The sequence below is a fragment of the Pipistrellus kuhlii genome, unplaced genomic scaffold (genome assembly GCF_014108245.1).
Source record: "Pipistrellus kuhlii isolate mPipKuh1 unplaced genomic scaffold, mPipKuh1.p scaffold_m20_p_2, whole genome shotgun sequence".
Taxonomy (NCBI): domain Eukaryota; kingdom Metazoa; phylum Chordata; class Mammalia; order Chiroptera; family Vespertilionidae; genus Pipistrellus; species Pipistrellus kuhlii.
The window spans coordinates 25,830,639-25,853,420 of NW_023425515.1; the positions used below are offsets into that span (position 1 = coordinate 25,830,639).

The following is a 22,782-nucleotide window of genomic DNA, read 5'->3' on the forward strand; positions in this document are numbered from 1 at the left end:
CTGCAGAAGAGAGATATTAAAACAGAAAGAAAAGTTTTGAAACGTGGAGAAGAACTTGGCCACACAAAATTTGATAAAATTTATCTACAAAGTAAAATCAGTAACTAGTAAAATCATTAAGTATAAGTGTCCAGATATAGTCTGTGGTCTATACAGTTTTACTTATTCCATTTTAAACATTTGTTGACAGCAAATGTTCAATAAATGTTTCTGCACCAATGGAAGGTCATATCTAAAATTCCATTACCAGACGTGGTCGTTTTCTTAAATATAACCTATAAACAATCTTTACCTTTAAAAACAAAAAGCCCACCTTGCCCTGGCAGGCGTGGCTCAGTGGTTGTAGATTAGATTCCCAGTCAAATGCACATACCTAAGTTGCAGGTTTGATCTCTGGCCCTGGTTGGGGCAAGTGCAGGAAGCAACAAATCAATGTGTCTCTTACATCGATGTTTCTCTCTCTCCCTCTCCCCTCTTTTCCAGTCACTTAAAAAAAAAAAAAAAAATCAGTGGAAAAAATATCCTCAGGTGAGGATTGACCAAAAATTAAAATAAAAACCTAGAAATCAATTTCATACATTTTGTTACTAACAAAAACTATTGAGTGTATATTTATCAAACAGTTCCAGATGTTTTAAGATCTTGTTTCTCAGCAACTCAATAGCAATCACATCTGTCCTGGATAAAGCATGATAATGAATTTCTTAAGGCATTTAGGTGTTTTCTGCTCAATGACTATAACATTATATTGAAAATATAAAGTGAGAAAGATAGAACTCCAAAAGAGAGAACTCTTAAAAAGCTCACTGGTAGCACTGGCTTGTTTGGAAAGTATACTTTTATATGTATTTGTATATGTGTATATTTACACCTATTTACCTTATCTGTGAGATTGTATCAACACCCATCTGTAATACCTAAATAAGACATAAAATGTTTTTCAACCCCCAAACCCCATGGAATTCCCTGAGAATCTACCACCTGAAACCTTTTTAGCACTTTATGACAACTTATAGTTAGCATACTTATAATGACCTTTTCTTGAGTGCTATTTTACTACTTGGTTATATTTATAAAAAGTTCCTTGATTTCTTCCTTCAGGGTATAAAAATTGTAGTTTCTATTTTGTAAAATTTCCTTTTAAAAATTGCAGTATCCAGTTTTTTCATAACGGATAATACACAGTTTAATATAGCCATATCTTTTACATGTTTGATAAAAGTAACTTGTCCTAATTTATGAAATAGGCAATAAAATGTTCATTTCTGTGAATATAATAAGTCAAATGTGTGAAAATTATTTTAGAGCTGTTTGTCATAGCTGGTGGCCTACTGGTACAAGGCTGAAACCTGCATTAGACGAGTGGCTGAAAGCTTCTCCATAAGTTGGTGTCCAGTAATAGTGCCTTTTAAGGCCATTGGAGACTTCTGAAAGATACATACGTCCATCCACCTTATATGGCTGTACATCTGTATCGTCTGGTTTTAGACGGCCCATTTCAATTAACTTTGAATATGCCTGATATTTTTAAGAAAGAAAAACTATATCATTCAGAAAATAGTTTATTCATTTTACAATACTTAAGACAAATTGGCTGTGCTAATTTGCAGTTTATAATAAAGTATTCTGAATAACATTGCTGAATTTTTATACTTTACAGGTACTGTAGTTAGGTTTTTATTCATTTAATTTCACACAATGAAATTAAAATTTTGTAAAAACATCTCTAATGTGTTTATTTTTTATAACTCCCCAAGTTACCAATTCTCTGTACGCCACTTTTGTGGACTGAAAAGTCCCATGTTAAAAAATGTCAAGTCCCACAGAGGTTCTTAAATGAAGGAGGAGGGCTATTGTATATGTCCTTGAAGATCTGATGATAACCAGGGATCCATTTCTCAGAAAATTAAAGAAGCACAGATTTTGTCATATAACTATATGGAATTCATGAACTTGCTAAAGCTAATCTACATATTTAGGGTAAGAGAGATAATCCCCATAGTATTAGATGCTGGCCAGGCTGGCGGCCTAATTTTATCTTCATTGGAGAAATTACAATACTTTGCATATTGCTTATTGATCATGGTATCTGTGTAAGGTTGTCATAAAAGCAAGTTTAACTGGTTTGTCAGTAAGGTTGCAATTACAGAGAAAGGCAAAAATTTAGACAGTAAAAGATTTTAAAGTCTAGCTGTTTTTTGCTTTAGCTTGTCATTATTAGTTGTAAAAACTTAGCTTCTAGTATGTGATCTTTATATACATACCAGAGGCCCGGTGCCTGAAAATTTGTGCCCAGCCTAGCCCCTCTCACAGTCCAGGAGTCCTCAGGGGATGTCCTGCTGGTGGCTTAGGCCCGTTCCCCCACTGCAGGAAGTGACCATATGATCGGGGAAGCCACTGCCCCCATCACCCTGCTGCTACTGCCACTGCCAGCCACCGCAGCCACCAAGGTGTTTTCATCAACATGGACTCCAGTCCCTTCACCATGAAAAAATGACAAACTTTCTTTAGGCATTTTCAAGATGTCTCTTTCATAGGATATGGCATTTCTTTTTTTTTTTTATCCTCACTTGAGGATATTTTTGTATTGATTTTTAGACAGCGTGGAAAAAAGAGGGAAAGACGGAGAGAAACATCAAAGTGAGAGGAACACTTTGATTGGTTGCCTCCTGCATGAGCCCTGACCTGGGCCCCAGCCAGGAAGAAACCTAGGTTGATCAGAATCGAACTTGGACCCTGCGATCTGCAGGCCGAGCTCTATCCACTGAGCCAAACCGGCTAGGGCAGGCGATGACATTTCTTAGCCCCTCCAGCAGTGGACCTTTGTTTTTTTCCTCTAGGAGTGAGGTGGAAAAACCTTAGATCACCGTCTTAGATTCTTATTATGCAAGTTACCAAGAACGCTGTGAGTGGTGGCGTACGGGGAGCTTAGCCAATGAGCTGTGAGAAAGGGGTTTCCTCTGCAGCTCACATGCAGAGGCGGGACTGCCGGCGCACCGCAGCTGGCAGGCCCTCTTCTCTCCAGGCCTGTGCCATCCGTGGCTTGCCTCACTGTGGCAATCCCTCCTGCCCACCTGCACGTGCAGCCTCCTGCTCAGCAGTCATGACATTACAGCGTCCCAGACACAATTTGTGTGTGTGTGTGTGTGTGTACATATATACGTGTGTGTAGCACTTGATATTTTTTGCTATTTCAATCAAAAATCCAGTAGCTAATTTTTAGGATTTAATGTTAAAATTTATCAAAATTGTAGTGTCTCGCTCTACTTTGTAATCATTCCTAATGCACTTGTACACAATGTAAATAATTTTAAGTAAATATCTAATGTCACAGAGAAGACCCTAGAAAATATTTTCAGTAAAGAAAAAAACTTACCACACATGTAGCCTCATCAAATTTGTTTCCCCAAATGTAGATATTAGAGAGAGTGGCATTTGTTTTCATTGACTCTGAAAGTGCAACAAGCCCTTCTCCCTTTATGTTGTTGCTGACTACTGACAACCTGTGGAAAAACAAAAAGTAATCTTGGAAACTAGTATTTCCACAAAAAGAGAATGCCTAAGTTAGCATCTTTTATTGCATACAGGTTATTTTGTAGTCTCAGCGTTATTCTTTTTTTTTTTTTTTTAATATATTTTATTGGTTTTTTTACAGAGAGGAAAAGGAGGGATAGAGAGCTAGAAACATCGATGAGAGAGAAACATCGACCAGCTGCCCCCTGCACACCCCCTACCAGGGATGTGCCCGCAACCAAGGCACATGCCCTTGACCGGAATCGAACCTGGGACCTTTCAGTCCGCAGACCGACGCTCTATCCACTGAGCCAAACCGGTTTCGGCAGCATTATTCTTAAATACGTTTAATGTAATAGTCAAAATACTGACTATGTATTTCCTCAGACCTGAGAAACTTAGTTTTCTGCTTGTATGCTTCATGCCCCTAGTAGAGTTACCTACATTGTGGAAATTGTTTTATAATTATCCAGTAAGTGTTTGGGGGTAGATTTTTTTTCATCCAAGTAATTCTTTAGTAGAGAGAGTGCAAAGGGATGGGAGAGAGGGGAGAGAGAAACACTGATTGATGTAAGAAAGATACACTGATTGGTTATCTCCCACACTGCACTCACCCTCACTGGGGCAGGAATTGAACCCAAAATCCTTTGGTGCATAGTCTGACCACTAACCACTGAGCAACACTAGCAAGAGCAATAATATTTTCTTTGATTCATTCTTGATTTTTAGAATTCAGGTTAAACAGTGAAAGCTGTTTAATTATTGAATTGAATATTCTTATTGATTTCAAGGAATCCTAACTAGAATCAATCTAATTTTTAAAGGTACCTTTGAAAATTAGAAGAAATATATACTGTACACTTAATATGACAGTTTAGAAAATGAGTTTATCATGAATCTTAAGAGTTAAGTGGTTTGATGTCATATTTAAGTTTTTCTGTTACAAAACCATACTAACGCTCTAAGAGTCCTGTTGTGTGAAGCAAGAGTTTCACTGAGATTCTTTGCTCCTGCATTTTCTATTCTGTTAAAAGAAAGATCTATTACTTCCAGGGTAGTATTGCTTTTTAGTACATCGGCCAAAAACACCATTCCATCATGAGTTATTTTATTGCTGGAAAAGAAAAAATATGTAGTTATAATGAGTGGCCCGGTCCACAAATTTGTGCACATTGGAACTAATTAGAAGGAATATTTTAATATCACTATTCGCCCTTTATAATAAAAGTGTCAACCAAATTTATGATATACAATGACAGATTGAAACACATGTGTGCAACTGGTACTAGCAATAGCTTTATATGTATCACACATGCAAGAGCCAGCTTAGCTTTTTATATCCTATATAATAAAAGCCTAATATGCTAAGTGTCTGGTTGTCGGTCTCCCATTCAACCAATCAAAGCATAACATGCTAATGACATGCTAAGGTCACTCAACTGCTCGCTGTGATGTGCACTGATCAACAGGGGGCAGTCAGTTGACCAGTTGCTATGCCGTGTGCTAATCACCAGGGGGCAGATGCTCCAACCAGTAGATTAGCTTGCTGTTGGGGTTCAGCTGATTGGGACTGAGCAAGATGGACTGGACACACCCTGGAGCCTTCCCACATCCCTCCCTGGCCCCAATCATGCACTGGTGGGATCGCTTGGCCTGGCCTGTGCCCTCTTGCAATCAGGGCTGAGGGACCCCCTCCCCCCAAGTGCATGAATTTTGTGCACTGGGCCTCAAATATAGAATAAACTTGCTTAATTAGACCTGCTTTCTGATATAGCTAAACTTTTTCCAGCCCAGTAAAGCACCCCAACTTCTCTTTCAGGTAATTGTCAGCAACACAGCAGTAAATAACAACATAAAACATATTATTATAGATCACGCAGGGAGAACAAAGGGTAAAATATTTAACTGTAGCAGTGTTTGACTATATTCTGTGTAATGAGAAAACCTTGAAGCCATTTTCAAGGTCCATCATTTCTTCTCAGTCATTTCTAAACTTTCTAATCTCCATTTTCCGGCTAATGAAGTCTCCTAGCTGCCTACTCCAGGACTTCTGTGAGGATCAAATGAGAGGAGGCATGGGAAAATGCTTCACAGACATTTGGTTCAAGTGTGAAATGTTTGCTCCTGGCTATAAAGCAAGTCATGTTCCTGGGCTGAAGAAACTTCAAGGCTAGTCACTAGGAAGAAGCCGGGCGATGCTACGTGATGTCATTACCCGGTGCATACAGCAACCGTTTCTGGGCTGGGTTGTGGGCTGCATTTGTGCCATGGGGTCTCAGCAGTGTCAGCTACAATATGGTGAGGTGTCGCTCCAGGGTGGTAGTAGGGCCTGTGTCCCACTTGGGGGAAGCTGAGTGTGAGTTTGTGGGTGCCAGATCAGTATTGCTGTTTGTTGTTAAATGGCCTGTTAGAGGAAGCCTGGCGTTGCTACATGACGTCACTATCCAGTGCCCATAGCCATTTCCAGGCTGGGCTGGGCTGGGCTGTGGGCCACATTTTGCACCACAGGATCTTGGTAGCATCAGCTATGATTTGGTGTACTGTTGCTTCAGGGTCCACGGTGTCATTTCTCTGTAAATGGCCACTGTACATCATGGCAGCTCCTGCATTGAGCGTCTGCCCCTGGTCGTCAGTGCACATTATAGCGACTGGTTGGATGGTTGGACACTTAGCATATTAGCCTTTTATATATAGATATTTTAAAATATAAAGTATTTTTAAAATATATATTTCTATTGATTTCAGAGTGGAAGGGAGAGGGAGAGAGAGATACATCAATGATGAGAGAGAATCATTGATCAGCTGCCTCTGCACGCCTCCTACTGGGAGTTGAGCCCATAACCCAGGCATGTGCCCTTAGCTGGAATTGAACCAACCCATAACCCTTCAGTCTGCAGGCCAACGCTCTATCCACTGAGCCAAACTGACTAGGGCTGAAATATTATTTTATTCATAGAACATACTTAAAAACTTACAGTGATAAATAGTACTTTCTATTTCATTAAATATTTATTTTACTCAATTTCCAAAAAAGTTAATATTTGTCATAAAATGTTGCTTCCATTCTGGTGTTTATAATTAAATTGCTTACTCAAGTTATTAGGTGATTAATATCAATATAAACTAAATAAATTCTAAGGCTTAGGATAAAAAATTGGCAACAGCGATTATGTTTTCTAATCTTTGTAATTAGTGTCTAACAAAATATGAATATTGATCGACTATTCCCAGACTTGAACTACTTACTGTATAAATTATTACCTACCAGCTGACATCAAGGTAGCGCAGGCTTCTGTTCAAATATAGTGCATCACATAACTGTTTTAGGCCAGGATTTTTCACATTATGCTTACTCAGGTGTAGTGTAACAAGGCTGTGATTCTCCTTTAACATGTGGCCTAGATGGACTGTGGACTCTTCCTAAAAAATAGATAAAATCGTTTTTCTAAAGTATAATTTTGAAGTAGTGGATGTTTGTTCTGGACATATATCTTTTTATATGTTTTTATATGTTATATGTTTTTATATGTTTCTAAGACAGTAAAGTGATATCTTTACTGTCTTAGAAACAGGCAGCAGGCACTTGCAAAATGCAGTTACTAAATGATGTAAAAGAGGCTAGTTTTAAAAACCATAATAATCATTAAGAAAAAGAATAATTCCAAAAGGAAAAAAATCAAACCAACTGGTCTTATGACATAGTGAGCATATTGACTCCCTTACTGCTGTCCACTCAAGTCTCTAAACCACATGTGTCAAACACAAGGCCCGCGGGCCAAATCCGTCCCGCCAGGCCTTGCAATGTGGCCTGCACCGCGCTGTCATCACTGCACTCCACTGCGTTTCCATCATAATGACAGTTTATGACTGTTCAGTAAACCATTCGGCCCGCGATTTAGGCTGGATTTTAGATTTTGGCCCCTTCTCTGATTGAGTTCGACACCCCTACTCTAAACCATTCCTGACTCTCCATATATTCCTAAACTTTGTTCTTAGTCTCCTCCTAATAGACAAGATACAAAGACATTTCTTAGTCTCCACTCTATTTTTAAAATACACTCAATTTTAACCCACTGATATATTCGATTCCTCCTTTTATAATCATCCCAAATGTCTAAATACAGTATATCTTAATCTGTTTTCTTGTCACTGGAAGAATTTTCTTAAAATGTATCTTATTGATTTCAAAGAGGGAGAGAGAGAGAGAGAAATATCAATGATGAGAGAGAATTATTGATCAGCTACCTCCTATGCATCCCCCACTGGGGACAGAGCCTGCAACCTGGGCATGTTCCCTGACCGGGAATCAAACCTTTATATATATATATATATATATATATATATATATATATATATATATATATATATATAATATATATTATTGATATTTTACAAAGAGGAAGGGAGAGAGAGAGAGAGCTAGAAATGTCGATGTGAGAGAAACATCAACCAGCTGCCTCCTGCACACTCCCTACCGGGGATGTGCCCGCAACCAATGTACATGCCCTTGTCCGGAATCAAACCCTGGACCTTTCAGTCCACAGACCGACGCTCTACCACTGAGCCAAACTGATTTCGGCAAAACCTTGACCTCTTGGTTCATAGTTCAAGGCTCAACCACTTCAGCCAGGCTGGAAGACTTTAATTCCAAAATATAGCTGTTCCCAGGCAAAAGGAATATAACCTCAATGAGGATTTGAATACCAAGCATTTCAAATTTTTAACAATCAAAATGTGTCTTAAAATGAATGGGCCCAAGTATTTTCTGGTCCTCTTGAATGATAGTTGAATTTGTAGTAAGTTTTATAGTCACTAAAATGCTGACCATAAATACAATAACTACATATGCTTTAATTATGTAAATGTACATTAAGAAAAACTTTAAAAGTTAAATGAAACCACATAGCAATAGCACGTGAGCTTTACAATAAAACTGCCCAACTGCTAGCTTTACCTTTTACTAGCTATATTACTGGGCAGATTATTTCACCTGAGTCTGTTTCCTTTTCTGTTAAATAGGTAAAATTATACTCCCACCAGAATTAAATAAAAGTACCTGCACAAAGTAAGTTCTAAAGGAAACTGCAAAGCATTTATTCCTTCAATATTCTATAATCTTGTATGTGGTTTGCTTATATTATTGCTTTGACAATGAAAAGATACACCCAAGCGGAAGCTGTAGTTACCAACCTAAGAAATGCAAACTGAACCCCTAGGCCAACCTTTCGGACCTCATGGACCATCGGTTGGTGGCTGGCGACTGATGCCCCAGGGAGTCCAGTGTTGCTGTGGGTGCTGCCTGGAATGGAGGACATACTACATGCATATTTGTGTTGTGCATCTTGATTGCATTTTTAGGTCAAGAAGTTTGAAAGAGAGGACTAGTATCATGTAGATACAGTAAAGGGTTTTTTTGTTGTTGTTTTTCTTTTTTAGCCCCATTCATTAAGTTTGTGACTTAATTTGCCTAGAGTGGCACCTGGCATTGATGTTTGTCTATTCTCCCCAGATAGTGAACAGTAAAATCCTTAAGTGGAATAAATTTGCAGGTTCACATTTCAGAACTGCGAAGTATGAGGCCAACAAGCCATTTAAGAGGAGAGCAGTACTCAGGGAGGGTGGGGACTGCCTTGGAGAGGAAGAGAAAGCAGAGTGTAGCTGACTGCCCGGAAGTTCCAGACTGAGAGTAAGGGTCTGGGCTTTTAATTACTATTTTGGGGTGGATTGGGGAGTAGTGAAGCCACTCAGCATATGATTTCATAGAGTTTAACATTTATTTCCTTGGGACATTTAATCCAGAAAATGTTTAGCCTTCAGATCCGTCATGCCCTCAATCTGAGAACCTTCCCAGCTGCTCCTCATCCCTCTCTATTGATTTTGCTGCCCGTCCTCAAGCTCCCAAGATCCCCTAGTCATATCACCCTTCAAACTTGTTCATCGCATCCCATGTAGACGGGAAGCTCCTTGAAGACAAAGGCTGAGTATATGTTTGACTTCTTAGTCTAACACCCAGAGTTGTGTCTGGTTTAGGGTTGCATTCAAATGTTCATTTTTAAAGGTGACTTTAAAATTTATTTATAATGATTTTAGAGAATGAGAGGGAGAGAGTTAGAAACATCAATGATGAGAAAATGATGAGCAGATTCCTGCATGCCTCTTACTGGGGAAGGACCCCGCAACCCAGGCATGTGATCCAACTGGGAATCCAACTGTGACCTCCTTCTGGTTCATAGGTCGATGCTCAACCACTGAGGACACCAGCCCAGCAGATGTTTACAAATGAATGAATCCCCAGTGAAGCAGTTCACTGAATGCTTACTTTGAGTCAGGTACTTTGCTGGTCTTTTATTGAAGGGTGCTTGTATTTGAGGATTCTGTATTTGTTGAACAGATTGTATTTATGTACATGAAGCAATTAACATGTAAAATTCCAAAAATTTTGATACAGGAAAGTGCAGAAATGATTCATAGAGAGAGATCTATGCAAAGAATGCAAAACATGAATATTAAAAATACTTTAAGAATATAGTTAATTCTTGCCGAGGCCGGTTTGGCTCAGTGGATAGAGCGTTGGCCTGCGAACTGAAAGGTCCCAGGTTCGATTCCGGTCAAGGGCATGTACCTGGGTTGCAGGCACATCCCCAGTGGGGGATGTGCAAGAGGCAGCTGATCGATGATTCTCATCGATGTTTCTAACTCTGTTCCTCTCTCTTCCTCTCTGTAAAAAAATCAATATAATATATTTTTTTAAAAAAAGAATATAGTTAATTCTCACCTAGATGAAATGGCTCAGTGGTTAAGTGTCAACCTATGAATTAGGAGGTCACGGTTCGATTCCCAGTAAGGGCAGATGCCAGGGCTAAAGGCTTGATTCTCAGTGTGGGGCATGCTGGAGGCAGCTGATCAATGATTTTCTTTAATCATTGATGTTTCTATCTCTCCCTCTCATTTCCTCTTTGAAATAAAAAAATATATTTTTAAATATATAGTTAATTCTTAATAACTCATACTAATGAGGAAAATGACATAGATAATTTAAAGACGACAAAGTACTTTGAAAAAAATTTTAGTAAGTATTCTGTTTTCGTTTAGATCAATAATAAAATGGCTTCTTGTTTACTAGCTTTTTACAACTGACAAGGAAGGAAAACTATCTAAAAGAATTTTAAGGAGCAAGAAGCCTTGAAAGTAGGAACCACATTTTATCTGTCTGTTTCCAGCATGCAGCTTACCTAAAGGAGCAAGTTCAGACTTCCCAGACTGTTATGCACACACATTTCTGCCATGATTACCCATGATTTCAAAAATGTAATGGTTCAGTCACCGCAATAGAATAGAAATAAACAGTAAAACAGTTTACACCCACCTTATATAATAATCCAGCCTTTAAAACTTTAATCTTTTATTCTTTCACTAGACGTCTGGTGCATGAAAATTCATGCACTGGAGGGGGGTCCCTCAGTCTGGCCAGCTCTCTCTTACAGTCCAGGAGCCCTCAGGGGCGGGAGGCAATCTGGTGATTAGGGGAAGGCAATGCCCCTATCATACCTCTGCTGCTGCTACTGCCAGCAGCGCAAACCTCGACCAGCCCTGGATACCTGAGCCTCTGGCAGCACTGGGTGGCTGGGCAACTCACCATCTGAGGCTTGCCTGCCCCTCGGGTGTCAGCTGGGCAGCTGACATCTGAGGTTGCCTATGTCTCAAGCCGACCTTAGGCAGCTGGGCAGCCAACATCCAAAACTTGCACCGGCAGCTGGGGGGCTGAGGGTGGGTCCGGCTGCATCACGTACCTGCTGCCCCCCGGCTGGGTTGAAAGGACTGTGGACTCCAGCAGGGCTGAGGGGACTAGGTGGGCACCGCCATCTTTGTGACAACATGATGGTCAATTTGCATAGCGGTATCCCCTCTTTATTTGATAGGATTGAACTACTTTGCCTATCACAGGTTTACTCACTGAGAATTTGAGTTTCTGAGAAGAAAAAGAATTATATGTTTGCTGCTAAATAAGCAACATCTAAAACATATTTAAGTCTCGTATCAAGAAGTAATAATTTTCCTTTAAAATATTTTTTTATAAATAGTAGATTACATTCTAGAAATACAATGCATTTGTGAATGTTGACATAACATTCAGTAAGCAGTACCTTCATTTTATTCGCATGTGGTAATAACTACTGTTACTGGGGATACATACCTGCTCACCAAACAGTATAGGTCGGTTTAGGTTTATTCCTTTAATTGTCTGGTTCTGAGACAGGACTGTAGCAAATGCTATCACACTCTGCATTCCCTAAAAACAGGTAAATTCATTAAGGAAACTGACAAAGTATATAAATTAACTCCCTATAAATAAGTATTTCAAGATTGATAATCTGGAATCTGATAAATCAAAATTGTGGCTTAAAGATGTTTAAGCATTTCCTGCTCCTTAATTATAGATTGACCAAATTCAGATAGAACTGTTATGCTCTTTTCTCCCTGCCCTGACACCTATTGATAACATGCATGAGGTGTTTCAGGATCTGAGAATCTGCTAGGGTGTTTGCCTCTAGGTTTGTTCCTAAGCCCTCAGATTCATGAGACTCCCAGCTAGGGCTCTGTTTGACGGAGAACACCTATCCTGTGCCAGCATTCTTTTATCATCATGCTTTAAGTGTACATGGGAAGAAAGGGTTACTGATCACATGTCCACCGCTCCCACAGGCCTCCCTCTCTACCCTATTGGGTGGGCCTAATTACACAGCTGTGTTACCATAAAACCTGTGCTTCCATTCACTCCCCCAGTCCTCTGACCCTCCCATCCAGCTAATCAGTGAGTCTTACAGATTCTACCTCTGTCTCAGATTAGGGAACCTCTGTGGCCACTTCCCTACCCCCAGTCCTCATCGCCCATGTGGGCGACTGCAGTAACTTCCTCTGTGGTCACTGGGTTTCCTCTTGCCACCCTCTCATTCTCCACAGAGAAACCAGAACGATCTTTTGAAAGCACCAATCAGATCATGTCACCCCTCAACTTAAGGCCTTTCCATGACTTGCATTTATAATAAAATCCCCTCTGCTTCCCATGACCCACGTCCACAACCCACACAACCTTTGTTGAAACTGGCCCCTAGTAAACCCCTCCACCTTCACTGGGAGGCACTCTTTTAACTCCTGGCCAGCCTCTGTCTTTTCAGTTCTTAAAACCTGCCAGACTTCATATTTCATTATTCATGTTCCTTCCTCATGATTTTACCATCAATCTGAACATCAGTTTTAGTATTCTTTTCCTCACCCAAGGACATGCTTAGAGAGAGGAAGGGAGAGAAAGAAACGCCAATCAGTTGTCTTCCATACTCCTCCCAACCAGGAACTGAACCCAAAACTCAGGTATGTGTCTTGACCTGTAATCAAACTGCAACCAAGTGAGCCACTCTGTCTGGGCAGTTTTACTACTGACCTAATATTTTCCCATTAAGTCAACTCTTTCACTTTTTTGAAAGCTCTGTGTCATGCCCAGCTGAGGTGGCTCAGTGGTTGAGTGTCCACCTATGAACCAGGAGTTCACTGGTTCAATTCCTGGTCGGAGCATATGCCTAGGTTGTGGGCTCAATCCCCAGTAGGGGGTGTGAGCCAATGAATGATTCTCTCATCATTGATGTTTCTAACCCTCTCCCTCTCCCTTCTTCCATGTTATCAATAAAAATATATTAAAAAAGATACCTTTGTGTCACTACTGTAAATGGAAAACCATAATCCCTTGACATAAATAGAAAGCATATGCAAGACATGGACGTAAGGATTAAAATAACCTCAACCTGTAGCAGTAATACTGCCTCCACCACACACGGAGAAGTACTAGCAGAGTCTATATATTGGACCCCTCGCCTGGAATGTTCTGTCATAGACCTCTCCAAAGCAGTTTTTTCTCATCTCTCATGACTCCTAAATATTCCTTCCTCAGTCTTAGGCACCCATCTATCATGCGAATTACCTCCTCCCCAATATAAACAGTACTTGGCCATCTTCGCAGCACTTTTCTCTATTTGTTCATTGATATTGTCCCAACTAATTATAGGCTTTATGAAAGAAGGCAGAGACCACATCCTGTGCACTCTTATGTCCTTGGAATCTAGGATTGTGATTGTTATGTATAGAGGGTATATATTGAATTAATGCTTCTCCCAGAGCTATACTGGCTACTACTTTTTAAAGCTGCAGAACCTGTTATTCCTAGGAGCCTCCTGGCCCATCTTATTGTTTTAGTGTTCCAGTAATTTTCATTAATTTATACAACAGGTTCTCAACATTAGGCCTCTAGGTCTGAAAGTATGTTCAGAAAATGAAGCCTGGAATTTGAAACCATGCAAACCCCACATACCTCATCAGGCAAGTGGAAGGCCCAGAGCAGTTTTTGGCATCATTTTAGATTTTTATGCTACAACTACTCACTTCAAAATATTTTCAAACGTAAAAAAAAAAATTGTATCATACTAATAAAGTAGTATTTGTTTAATTAAAATGATTACAGTCTTTTTCTTTTAAAATCCCACACAGGTTAAGAAAGGTTATGGATGGAAATTTAGTAAGATTTTTATTATACTGGAGATTCTTCTATAATGTCATTTACAACAATCTGATTTATTAAGTAAGCACTATTATGCCTAGTTTTTTTTGTGTGTGTGTGTGTGTTTTAAGCAGCCTTTTCTCAGATATTAGACATTAGGGACAAGTCTAATCATTTAGCTGGTCTCTATGCTGGTTTCCAGGGAAAATGATCCATTATCTGAGTGATTTTCTCATAAGCAATTTACTCACCAGATCAGTGTCACCCAGATCTAACTTCTCTAAGGATGAATTAATTCGTAACATTGCAGCAAAACACATTCCACCTTTATTTTCAATCTTGTTTCCAGTCATTCTTAAGTATTTCAGAGTTGTATTCTTCTGAAAAGGAAAAAAAAAATTAAACCTTTGTTAGATTTTTAACCCACAGAATTTTCTTCAGAGTATGAGTTAGGTGACTATTTTACTATATTTGCAGGCTCATCAATTATTCATGGAGATGGAATTGGATATAGTCTTTAAGGGTGACATTCAATTTCCCATAATAGATAAAATCTAGATTAATAGTAGCTCAGTAGAAAGAATACCCAGGAAACAAATGCCAAACAATAACCACTAAATAAAGCAGATTTAAAAAAATATATTTTAATGACTTTTTTACAGAGAGGAAGGGAGAGGGATAGAGAGTTAGAAACATCAATGAGAGAGAAACATCAATCAGCTGCCTCCTGCACACCGCCCACTGGGGATGTGCCCGTAACCAAGGTACATGCCCTTAACCGGAATTGAACCTGGGACCTATCAGTTCACAGGCTGACACTCTATCCACTGAGCCAAACCGGTTTTGGCTAAAGCAGACTTTTAATAAACTTTCTTTTCCTTGGAAAAAATCTATAAATTTATCTTTTAAGAATATTATACCATTTTTTTATTGAGGTGAAATTTATATAACACAAAATTATTCATTTAAAAGTGTACAATTCACTGATTTTTAGTATATTCACAGTCATCACCTCTAGCTGGTTGCAAAACATTTTCGTCACCCCCCAAAGGAGACCCATTAAGCAATCAGTTTGCTTTAAAAGACCTAGTTCTCAAACATTCTCAAAGTTTAATTTCTTTTCTCATTCCACTTTTTGGATAATTTTCACAAAGAAAGTTATGGACATTTCATTGTCTTAATGAAAATATTAAGTATAAATAGTTGTCTTTAAAACTAATCTAAACTCACCGCATTTAACACTACAGGCCCAGTGCATAGATTTGTGCACCAGTGGGGTTCCCCAGCCTGGCCTGTGCCCTCTCGCAATCTGGGACCTCTCAGAGGATGTCAGACTGCTGGGATCGGGCTGAAACCGGCAGTCCGACATCCCCCGAGGGATCCCCCAAGGGATGTAGTAGTGCAGTGGGGAGGAGCCCAAGTTTGGGCTGGTTACCCGCTGCTCCTGCTCATCCTGCCCTGCTACAGTAGCACTGCCACAGAGGTGAGAGAGGCTCGCAACACTGCAGCTGCGCTTGCTAGCTGTAAAGCTGGCATCTAGTGCCCGTTGATCAATTGAGCGGAGCTTTCACTGTGGGAGTGCACTGACCATCATGGGGCAGCTCCTGTGTTGAGCAACTGCCGCCTGGTGGTCAGTGTGCATTATAGCAACCTGTCGAATGGCCTAACAGTTGCTTAGGGCTTTATATATGTAGACTAGAGGCCCAGTGCATGAAATTCATGCAGGGGGGGGGGGAGGAAGGAGGGAGAGGGTCCCCTCAGCCTGGTCTGTGTCCTCTCGCAGTTCGGGGCTCTCACAGTCTAGGACCCCTTGCTCTTTACTGCTGCACTCGCCAACCATGAGCCCAGCTTCTGGCTGCTGGGCTCATGGTTGGCGAGTGCAGCAGTGTTCCTGTGGGAGCACTCTGACCATTGGGGTAGCTCCTATGTTGATCATGTGTCCCCTGGTGGTCAGTGCACATCATAGCGACCAGTAGTTCCATCTTTTGCTTGATTTGCATATTAGGGTTTTATTATATAGGATTGTACTGAAGGTTCTACATAGGGCCATCAGGCAAGAAATAAATAAAAAGGCATCCAAATTGGAAAAGAAGTAAGTAAAACCATCTCTGTTTGCATATTATATGTAGAAAATCTTAAGCCACACAAAAAGGAAAAATCTGTTTGAACTAATAAACAAGTTCAGCAAGACTGCAGGAAACAAGGTCATTATATAAAAAATCAATTGTATTTCTATATATGAGCAATGACAAATCAAAAAATGAAATTAAAAAAATTCCATTTACAATAATATCAAAAAGTATAAAAGATTAGGAATACATTTAACAAAAGAAGGTCAAGACTTGTATTATACATTGGAAACTATAAAGCATTACTGAAGGAAATTAAGGACCTAAATAAATATCCCCATATTCATGGACCAGAAGACTTAATATCATTAAGATGGCAATACTCCCCAAATTGATTTTTAGATTTAAAACAATTCCTCTCAAAATCCCAGGTGCTTTTCTTGCAGAAATTGATTCACTGATCTTAAAATTCATATGGAAATACAAGGAACTCAGAAGAGCCAACATGATCTTGAAAAAAGAACAAAGGATTCACCCTTCTTGATTTTAAAACTTACTACAACACTACAGTAGCTGTGATAGTGTAGGATTGGCACAAGGACAGGCAGATATAGATTAAAAGAATAGAATGGAGAGTTACAAAATAAACCCTCACATTTATAGTCAACTGGTTTTCAACAAGGGTGTCAAAGAAAATTAAAAGGGGAAAGAATCATCTTAACAAATGGCAGTGGGACAACTGGATACACCCACAGGTGAAAGAATGAAGTTAGACTTCTAGCTCAAATCATATACAAAAATTAACTCAAACTAAATCAAAGGGCTAAATGAAAAGCTAAAACATAAAACCGTTAGAAGAAAATAAGTGTAAATCTTCGTGACTGGGTTAGGCAAAGCCTTCTTGGATATAATACCAAAAGCACAAACAAGAAGAGGAAAAATAGATAAACTTAACTTTATTAAAATTTTAAAATGTTGTGCTTCAAAGGACACCATTAAGGAAGTGAAAGGCAGCCTACAGAATGAGAAAATAGTTGCAAAATACACATTTGATAAAGGACTTGTATCCAGAATATATAAAAACACTTATAATTTAAAAGGACAAATAATCCAATTTTAAAATGAGCAAAGAATTTGAAGATATTTCTCCAAAGAATATATGTAAATGGCTAAAAAAGCACATGTAAAGATGTTCCACATCACTGCTTACTAGAGAAATGCAAATCAAAACAACCACAAAACCTCTTCATACTCAGTAGGATGGCTAAAATTAAAAAAAGTACCAAATGCTGGTGAGGCTATGAGAAACTGGGAAACTCTTTTATTGGTATTGAAATTGTAAAAAGGGACAGCCACTTTGGAAAACAATTTGGCAGTTCCTCAAAATATTAAGCAGTTACCAAATGGTCCACAAATTCCACTCCTAGGTATATACCCATGAAAAATAAAACATGTGTAAGTAGTCATAGTAACATAATTCATTAGAGACAAAATGTGGAAACCCAAATGTTCATTAACAGATGGATGAACAAAATGTGATATACCGATACAATGGAATATTATTTGGCAATAAAAAGGATGAACCTTGAAAACATTACGCCAGTCACAAAAGGCCACATATTGAATGATTCCGTATCCATGAAATGCCCAGAACAGGCCATCTATTGGTACAGGTGGAAAGTGGGTTAGTGGCTGGTGAGTGGGGAGAGGAGCACAGAGAGGGGTTCCTAATGAGCACAGGCCTTCTTTTTTTGGGGGAGGGGGCGGGGGGTGACAATGCTATGAAAGCACTAATAATGGTGATGGTTGCACAACTCTGTGACTATATTTTAAAAACCACTGAACACTTTAAAAGGGTAAATTGTATGTATGTAAATTTAAGCTATTGATACTTTTAAAAAGGAGTTCAAAAGTGCTCATATAATGCTCATCTTTTAATAAATTAAAGTATAATAAAAAATACACCCCCACAATATTAAAATAATATAAATTCACATTAACATTTGATTCTGTTAGTTACAAGATATCAGAAGTTAAAATTCCCAAATACAATGTTACTTACATGTAGTGCTTTAGCAATCAATTCTCCACCTTTGGGCCCAATATCGTTAAACATAAGGTTTAAGTAAATGAAATTGTGTTGTTTCTACAATAAGGAAAAGAAGCCATTCAACATGCGTTATTAAAAATCAATACTATATGAGCTGTTTTATTTAAGTAACTGTTTATAAAACAGAAAATCTTTATAAACCAGAAAGTCTGAAAGTCTAGTTTCTTTTGCTAGACTTAAAGGGGGAAAAAATCCCTATTCTCATTTAAACATAAATATAATTGCAATATAGAATAAAGAAAAGGACTATCTTCAATTTTGACCAAATGAATGTGCTTTGAATATTGAACCATAGTGTACAAGTTTGTAAAAGATGACTCAGCAGCTCTAGTAACCAGCTCTACTGAAACCAAGTGCAAAAATGGATTTTCAATACATTTCAAGTGTTGTCAATATATCACAGTCAGGACTTGACATTTTGCAAAACTTGTGTTTTGTGGGTGTGCCAATCGACTTAGTTTCACTATAAATAGAACAAAGAATGTCTTGAAGATTTTGTTGCATTTTTATTCTCATCTTTTAATAAATTAAAGTATAATAAAAAATACAAAGAATGTCTTGATGCAGCATTTCAGTTTGGGTGTCTCCAAAATGAATCTGCAATAAAGGGTTAACTTAGCAGGCTTAGCATGTTCAAACCCTGCACATTCCAAAGAAAGGGCAGGTTCTTTACTGACCCCATAATGCAGCATTTCAGTTTGGGTGTCTCCAAAATGAATCTGCAATAAAGGGTTAACTTAGCAGACTTAGCATGTTCAAACCCTGCACATTCCAAAGAAAGGGCAGGTTCTTTACTGACCCCTGAGAATAACATGGTTTCTTCATTTTTTTTATCTTCACCTCTGCACTTACATTGTGCGCCATTACATGGGTCTGAAAATTTTGAGATCATTTTATTTATTTATTTTTAATTTTTTTTCTTTTTCAATATATTTTATTTATTTTGTACAGAGAGGAAGGGAGAGAGATAGAGAGCTAGAAACATCGATGAGAGAGAGTCATCGACCAGCCGCCTCTTGCACACCCCCTACTGGGGATATGCCCGCAACCAAGGTACATGCCCTTGACTGGAATCGAACCTGGGACCCTTCAGTCCCCAAGCCGACGCTCCATCCATTGAGCCAAACAGGTCTCAGCTTAAGATCATTTTAAACTCATTAAAAATGCTTTTAGAAGAAGAGGTTGAGTAAAGTAGTTACAAAATTAAAAAGCCAATATAAGGGAGAAATTAAAAAAAAAAGATATATACAGTTCTAAATAGTTTATTTTAACTGACAGTACAGACAAGCGCCTATTTCAAGTACAACTTCTCTGATTAGTGGACCACACTGTCTTTCTTACATAAAATGCAACCATAATGCAGCATTTCAGTTTGGGTGTCTCCAAAATGAATCTGCAATAAAGGGTTAACTTAGCAGGCTTAGCATGTTCAAACCCTGCACATTCCAAAGAAAGGGCAGGTTCTTTACTGACCCCTGAAAGAAAAGAAAAGAAAAGAAAAGAAAAGAAAAGAAAAGAAAAGAAAAGAAAAGAGAAGAGAAGAGAAGAGAAGAGAAGAGAAGAGAAGAGAAGAGAAGAGAAGAGAAGAGAAGAGAAGAGAAGAGAAGAGAAGAGAAAAGGGAGGGGAGGGGAGGGGAGGGGAAGGGAGGGGAGGGAAGAAAAAAGGGAAGGGAAGGGAAGAAAAAAAGGAAGAAAAGAAAAGAAAAAAGAAAAGAAAGACAAAATGTTTTGTAGTAAAATAATACCTGAAGCAGTTTCGCAGCATAGTATGCACCAGCATCACTTATGAAGTTATATCTAAGATCCAAACCTGAAGAACACAGAGGAGTAAAAGCTGATGTTCCTTATAATGGACAGATAAAGCAGGAAAATAAAAGCAGGGGCAACCTAACCGGTTTGGCTCAGTGGATAGAGAGTTGGGTCTTGGACAGAAGGGTTCCAGATTTAATTCTGGTCAAGGGCACATGCCTGTGGATGCTGGCTCAATCCCCAGTAGGAGGAGTGCAGGAGGCAGCCAATCAATGATTCTCTCTTATCATTGATATTTCTCTCACTTTCTTAAATCAAATATACAAATATATTTTTTAAAAATAAAGCTGTCTTGAAAATTAAAAAAAAAATTTTTTTTGTTTGTTTAAAAAAAATTGAAAAAGCAGGGGCAAAGATTCTTAAGGAGACCATAATTATATTAATACTAGAGGCCCAGTGCACAGAATTAGTGCATTGGGGGGAGGGGTGGCCCTCAGCCCAGCCTGCACCCTCTCCAATCGGAGATCCCTTGGGGAATGTCCAACTGGCAGTTTAGGCCCTGCAGAATCCGGCCTACACAGGCAGTCAGACATCCCTCTCGCAATCCAGGACCACTGGCTCCTAATCACTTACCTGCCTGCCTGTTTAATGCCCCCAACAGCCCTCCCCTGCTGGCCTGGTTACCCTTAACCCCCTGCTCTCCCCTGTCGGCCTGATTACCCCTAACTGCCTCTGCCACTTTGGATTTGTTCAGAAAAAGTTGGATGTTCGGTCTAATTAGCATATTACCCTTTTATTAGTATAGATATGGACTATACCATTAATATATGGATTCTTCTCTAAAGTTTTAAAAAGAGCTAAAAAATCTTCATTTGTTATTCTTTCCACTGGCATTGACTGATTGTTACCAGCGAGGTTTAATGTGATCCTTTCTGATCTGTTAAAATACAAACAAAGTCAGTAACGAAATAAGAGGATTTTATTCTTCATGTGTAAATAGTAACAACATGGATAGCATTAATCGGAACCAAATATGTACAGCAATATAGATTTACATCAAGTCACTTAAAACTACTAAATATTCTACAGATTTTGCTAAGCACTTTAATATATACTGTATAACCTAGCTTTTCTCTCTCTCACACACACACACACACACACACACACACACATAAAAGTATCCCCACTTGGTAGATAGTAACATTGAAGACTTCAATGATTTGTATAACTACCAGCAAATAGGAGTTAAGGACAAACCTGGAGACCCAGAGTTGGAGATTGCTGGTCTAGTGTCCTTTCCAGTCACTGTACTCCACTACCTCCAAGACCTACTAACAGCAACAATCAACGACTTCTCCACCTCGAGAACTACTAACAGTGACAATCTACCACTCTGAATCAAAAGATATGTCCATTTTACCAAGCACGTGCAAATGGCTTTGAAATCACTCAGTATTCCAGGATTTTCACATGGGTGAATATCACAGAATATTATTGATATAATCAATTATTTTTCTTCCTTACTGCTTTTGGATTTCTTCATCCGCTCCTTTGAGTTGATGCAATACAAAATCATTAATTTTCTGTGACTTTTCTACACATAGATTGTAATAAAATTCCCGGAGGCTGGAGGTAATAGGTTCTGGAGCTTTGGAGACATAAATGCATGATCATTACCTTTCAATCACGCATTAATCACCCCAGAGCTCCTCCCTCTCCCAAAATTGCACTTCTTCCAAAGAGATGAATGTGTGTGTACAGAGTCAGGTGGGGAAGAAAAGGAGACAGAATTGGCAGAAAGAGAGGAGAGAGACAGAAGTTAGGAACCAGAGAGAATAAAAACGCTGTTTGGAGAACGAGGTCCACAAAAGCACCCACCGGAGGGTGGGCAGACACTACCTTGGAAATGACATCAAAGGAGAACTAACCTTTGTATGTAGCAGGCCTGGAAGCTGAGGAAAATAATGCCAGAGAAATTAAATATTTTGTCCAAACGCATGCAGTTAGTTAACAAGGGCAGAGAGTTCAGAGAATCAAACTGATCCCCACGTTTCTTTTCTACCCTGCGACCCTGGGTGAAGGCAACTCCAGGTTTCTTATAATGGCTTCATATAAAGACAGTTTTGTCAGAGAATCTATATTCAGAAGGGACCTGAGGCATCCCTGAGTCCCTCAAGCTGCCCCATACCCTCTCCGGACACCGTGCGAGTTGATGGCATCTCAGCACACAGCTCTAGTGCTTCTTCCTAACGCAGAGAGAAGCCCTTCCCGGCCCTGCCTCGGGGCTCCCACAAAAAGGGGCCAAGAGGAGCATCCCGTCACCCTCCCGGAGACCCTAAAGGCAAGGTGGCAGGCCCACAGGAACACCTGCCTTCGGGACGACCTGTCACGCGAAGGGCGGACGCGCCGCCAGAGACTTGGGGTCCCCTCCCGCCCGTGTTTGGGGGTGCCCCAAAGCTCCCGCCACCTTCTGGGGCTCCCGGGGCACGCTCCCGCCACGCCGACCCCCCCCCCAAAACCCCCTTCTTTACCTTCACCCCTTCCCCACCTTCACCCCTATTCCCACCCCCCTCCCCCCACGGCGGAGCCTGCCACCCCGCAGCCCGGGCTCCCATGCTCCTCGCGCGTTTGGGGCGACGAAGGACACCCTGTTTCTTCTGGCTACCGAAGGTCTGGGTCCGGCCCCAAAGCGGAGCAGTGAACTGGGTTGGGGGCGGAGTTGGGTAGAGGTTTCCCGGCCGGGCGGGCCTCTCCGGCTGCATGCTGCTCCCTCCCGGCGGGCTGCAGCGGCGGCG

At 39.8% G+C, this 22,782-nt stretch overlaps 2 protein-coding genes across 4 annotated transcripts in view; one reads left to right on the top strand and one right to left on the bottom strand.

The window, feature by feature from the left end:
- Nucleotides 1-14,014, top strand: part of MYNN (myoneurin) — a 36,339-nt gene extending 22,325 nt beyond the window's left edge. The window contains exon 9 of the transcript XR_006742034.1: nt 13,792-14,014. The gene's annotated coding sequence lies outside the window, so the exon portion shown is untranslated. The remainder of the gene's footprint in view (nt 1-13,791) is intronic.
- On the bottom strand, nt 1,176-22,782 carry LRRC34 (leucine rich repeat containing 34). 3 transcript variants are annotated; one of them, XM_045583662.1, is made up of 10 exons: nt 22,653-22,782; nt 20,806-21,939; nt 19,984-20,048; nt 18,191-18,274; nt 14,311-14,439; nt 11,708-11,803; nt 6,779-6,933; nt 4,472-4,627; nt 3,377-3,503; nt 1,176-1,518 (listed from the first exon to the last, which is right to left on the bottom strand). In XM_045583662.1, the coding sequence occupies exons 2-10, from the start codon at nt 20,879-20,881 to the stop codon at nt 1,315-1,317; spliced, it is 1,092 nt and encodes a 363-aa protein (XP_045439618.1). In that variant the 5' UTR covers nt 20,882-21,939; nt 22,653-22,782; the 3' UTR covers nt 1,176-1,314. The 3 variants fall into 3 exon arrangements, with proteins under 3 accessions (XP_045439618.1, XP_036300761.1, XP_036300762.1); XM_036444868.2 differs by lacking the exon at nt 22,653-22,782 and having other exon boundaries at nt 20,806-20,924; nt 21,512-22,470; XM_036444869.2 differs by lacking the exons at nt 4,472-4,627; nt 22,653-22,782 and having other exon boundaries at nt 20,806-22,469.